We start from the raw sequence: 1821 nt of genomic DNA, 5'->3' as shown, positions 1-1821 counted from the left end.
TTTTTTTTTTTTGGTTTCTCGAGACAGGGTTTCTCTATGTAGCCCCGGCTATCCTGGAACTCACTTTGTAGACCAGGCTGGCTTTGAACTCAGAAATCCACCTGCTTCTGCCACCACGCCCGGCTGGCCACCTCTTTTTTAAGGGGGGCGAGATATAAGCTAATGGTCTTTGACAGCTTATCAGATCAAGCTTGAAGACCTAAGTTCAGTCCACAGAATTAATTCATAGTGAAAGGTGAAAATTGACTCCCAAAAGTTGTCCTCTGGCTTCTACATGCACACATGCCTGCATTTATACATACACATGATGCATACACACAATGATAATGAAGACATTTTTTAATTAATTTATTTATTTTATGTAAGTACACTGTAGCTGTCTTCAGACACCCCAGAAGAGGGCATCAGATCTCATTACGGATGGTTGTGAGCCACCATGTGGTTGCTGGGATTTGAACTCAGGACCTTTGGAAGAGCAGTCAATGCTCTTAACCGCTGAGCCATCTCTCCAGCCCCGATAATGAAGAAATTTTTAACTGGGGTGGAGATGACTCCGTTGTTCAGAGCACTTGCTCTGTACCATGAGGACCTAATGAACATTGTCTCATGCACCTGTAACCCCAGCACTGTTGCAGAGTAGAGGCAGGAGGATAACTGCCTGCCAGGCTAGTTTTTTTTTTTTTAAAAAGAGCTTTAGGTTCATGGAGAGACCCTGCCTCAAATGAATAAGACAAAGTAATAAAACACCTAATGTACCACCACGCCCAGCTTACCACCCAATTATTTTTATTATAATTGCAAGGGTCTCTTGTAGTCCAGGCTGACCTCAATCTTGCCGTAACTAAGGATGGTCTTAAACTTCTTCCTCTTGCTTCTGTCCCAAGTGCTTAGGTTCTAGCTTGCACCACCTTGCCGAATATATGTGGTGCTAGAGATTAAACTCAAGACCTGCACATGCTAGGCCAGTGCTCCAGCTAAGCTACCTCCTCAGGTCATACATTATACATTCTACAAACCATGGAGTTATTTTCGAATATAGATATATTTCATAGAAAGGGAAAACTGAAGCTTTATCATTTTCTTTTCTTTCAAAGGGAATTACCTTCAGAATTACGGGGAATTTTTGATAAAGAGGAGGTGGATGTTAAAGTTGAAGATAAGAAAAATGAAGTATGTATGTCTACAAAGCCTGTGTTCCAGCCCTTCTCAGGACAGGGCCACAGACTAGGAAGGTAAGCATGGTCATGTCTGTGCTTTCCATGACAAACCCTCTCATTATTCTGACCATACAGAGCTTGACATTCTCCTGCTAGGAAGGATTTTTTTTTTTTTCCTAGTGCTGACAGTTAAACCTAGGGCCCATACACATGTGAGGCAAAGAACTTACTACTGAATACATCTTCGGTTCATGGAAGTTACATTGAAGTAACTCGGGTACCAGCTGTCTGTCTTGTCACATCTTCTCAGACAAATCTCCCATCTGGCACTATCCCATAATCTTTTCTGCCTCCTTGTGTTCCACTTCCTCTTTCCTGACTAAGCAAGCCATAGGCCATCAGATTTATTATTGACAGGTGCCACATCCATACAGACACAAGATATTCTTTCTACACCGATTCCCAAGTGAGATTGTTTTGGGTTTTTTTTTTAAGGTTGATTTTGGGGTTAGTTTTGGTTTGGCGTGGTTTGTTTGTTTTAGGCAGGGTCTTTATATATGGCTTTGCACTTTTGATCCTCCAGCCTCTGCCTCCTAAGTCCTTGGATTAAGATGTTTGCCACTGCCGGGCAGTGGTGGCACACACCTTTAATCCCAGCACTCGG

General features: G+C 42.6%; 1 protein-coding gene across 2 annotated transcripts in view; it reads left to right on the top strand.

Annotated features, from left to right (window-relative positions):
- Positions 1-1821, top strand: part of Ubxn2a (UBX domain protein 2A) — a 33090-nt gene that overhangs the window by 24461 nt on the left and 6808 nt on the right. For both annotated transcript variants that reach the window (XM_029540935.1, XM_029540936.1), the window contains exon 5: positions 1095-1232. In XM_029540935.1, the coding sequence (XP_029396795.1) occupies positions 1095-1232 (138 nt within the window). The remainder of the gene's footprint in view (positions 1-1094; positions 1233-1821) is intronic.

This window comes from Mus pahari, chromosome 7 (genome assembly GCF_900095145.1).
Source record: "Mus pahari chromosome 7, PAHARI_EIJ_v1.1, whole genome shotgun sequence".
Lineage (NCBI taxonomy): Eukaryota > Metazoa > Chordata > Mammalia > Rodentia > Muridae > Mus > Mus pahari.
This window is presented reverse-complemented; position numbering and strand designations above follow the sequence as displayed.